We start from the raw sequence: 2,068 nt of genomic DNA, 5'->3' as shown, positions 1-2,068 counted from the left end.
AGCCCAGATTTTTTATTATGTGATTGCGATGATGCGACTGGATCTACACTAATTACAGTAACAAGAACCTAATAGTAAAAAATTCAAGAACTAAATCTCCATTCTGAATAACAGTAAAGTTATAAAAGTTAAACAGTGGGACACAAAAGAAATAAATCATCAGATGATTCATTTATTTTAACCAACTTACCGGCTGTGTGAGAAGAATCTGTGACAACTGAGAAAATATGCTGCAAAATATCTGTATAATAAGTCTGGTAGAAACTGCTTGCCGCCCGTTCGTGGGTCGAAATGTTCTGCAGCAGTTGGTAAAGAATTTGTAAGCCTGTGTCGGCAACATTTCTCATTGTGTGTTTGAATGCCCATATTATGGAGTCCAACACTAGTTTGAACTGTGCTGGGGGTATGTTGAGGAGTGCAGTGAAGCAATGCGTATTTACTGCCTGAAAATACAAAGAAAATTTAGTAGTACATTTATTCTCTGTAGCAATTGTACATTATTCTACCACTCATCCTAAAAAAGTGAAACTGACAACAATAAGGTAGAAAAAGTAAGTCAAAATAGAGTACTGACTCTTACTGCAAGAAAATACTTACCTGTAAGAGAAGGAAGAAGTTTGTTCTGTGCTCGGGGAACTCCTCAAAATCTTTGTTGATCATTGACAATGTACACTCAAAGACGGCATCAAATATCTGAGGAACTTGGAGTGTGATGTGTGACTCTAATTTATTGACTATTGTAGCCATAGTTGATAAAACTTCAGGTTCTCGAGCAGATGGCACTCCCGTTCGCTGTAATGATATTAGAAAGATATAGCATGTATGTCGTAGCCACTGTATGTATACTTTGTACAAGTTTATATACAATCACCAAATGCATATACAGTTCTTACAAACAACAGGCAAGTTGGGTTCAAATGCACGAATGCTTATGGACAATGCCAAATCTCAGACATCCTCCCTCCAAGTTCTACTAGCCACCAATACAAACCTGGTAATCGAGGAGAACAGCCTCCAGCAGCGGGGGAATGAAGTTATCCAACACCAGTGTGTGATCCTCAGACCGGGACACCCAGCCAGAAATGAGCTTCAGGGTCTCCTTCTTCACAACCCGCATGGACTTAATGAGGGGCTGTTTTGTGACTCCTTCCCCATTGAGGGCAATAGCTGCACTAATGTTTTCACTCATGACCTTGTACACATTCAGCATGTCCAAATAGATTCTCCCAAGCTGGAACAAAAGCATCAGAAAACTGTTAGTTCAGCTAAGTTACAAGACAACCAAAGACCATATAAGTACTGAACTAATTCCATGAAAAGAAAGAAGGAAACTGCCTTACATGTCTTTTAATTCTGCATTCCTTACCTGTGTTACAAATGGATGTCCAAGAGCTTTACACGCCCTAACATTGGTCTTCAAAATGTTTGCCAACTGTTTAACAACATCTGAATCCTTCAAGATGTCCACATTCTGAAAAATAGAACAAAAAGTCCTTTAATACCTCCAAAGAAAAGAACAAATACAAAATTATACCAAACACCAAATACAATACTCCAAGAGATAATTTACAAATTAAGCCTTGGGATTTGAGTCAATTCATGGTTAATCACTTACCCTAGATGCCTGATTTATGATTTCATCCCAGACTTGGTTTGGTAGCATCATATATTTTTCAATCAGGTGTTCTTGAACAACCTGGTCGGTTTGGGCACTGATCATGTAACCCACTGCTTCATAGAATGTGTGCACCTGTACAAGAGAAAGAGGAAAGAATAATACATTTCCCAAACTCAATTTTAAAAATTTAATTAAAAAATAATAATAAAAAATAAATAAAATCAAACACCTATAACATTAAGAAAGAAAAAGTAGGATAAGGATGAAGAGCAGTGTAACTCTACATGTATAGAATGTTTAGCAACACTGACCAAAGAGGTCTTGAAGGAATATTCAATATAAAAAATTTTGTCTTCTGAGAACAAAATAACTGCAGTAGGGAAAAGTGAACTGTAACTTGAGTAATAACTAAAATAACTTCATTAATGGTGATTTCTGGTGTGAGAGAAA

The 2,068-nt window shown here is 36.8% G+C and overlaps 1 protein-coding gene across 1 annotated transcript in view; it reads right to left on the bottom strand.

The window, feature by feature from the left end:
* The window catches only part of LOC119590619 (exportin-1-like), a gene marked incomplete at its 5' end in the record, with an annotated part of 11,887 nt that overhangs the window by 5,499 nt on the left and 4,320 nt on the right, over positions 1 to 2,068 (bottom strand). Inside the window, 5 exon segments of the mRNA XM_037939297.1 lie at positions 191 to 443; positions 598 to 792; positions 992 to 1,231; positions 1,367 to 1,471; positions 1,616 to 1,750. Coding sequence (XP_037795225.1) covers positions 191 to 443; positions 598 to 792; positions 992 to 1,231; positions 1,367 to 1,471; positions 1,616 to 1,750 — 928 coding nt within the window.

This window comes from Penaeus monodon, chromosome 27 (assembly GCF_015228065.2).
Source record: "Penaeus monodon isolate SGIC_2016 chromosome 27, NSTDA_Pmon_1, whole genome shotgun sequence".
Classification (NCBI taxonomy): domain Eukaryota; kingdom Metazoa; phylum Arthropoda; class Malacostraca; order Decapoda; family Penaeidae; genus Penaeus; species Penaeus monodon.
This window is presented reverse-complemented; position numbering and strand designations above follow the sequence as displayed.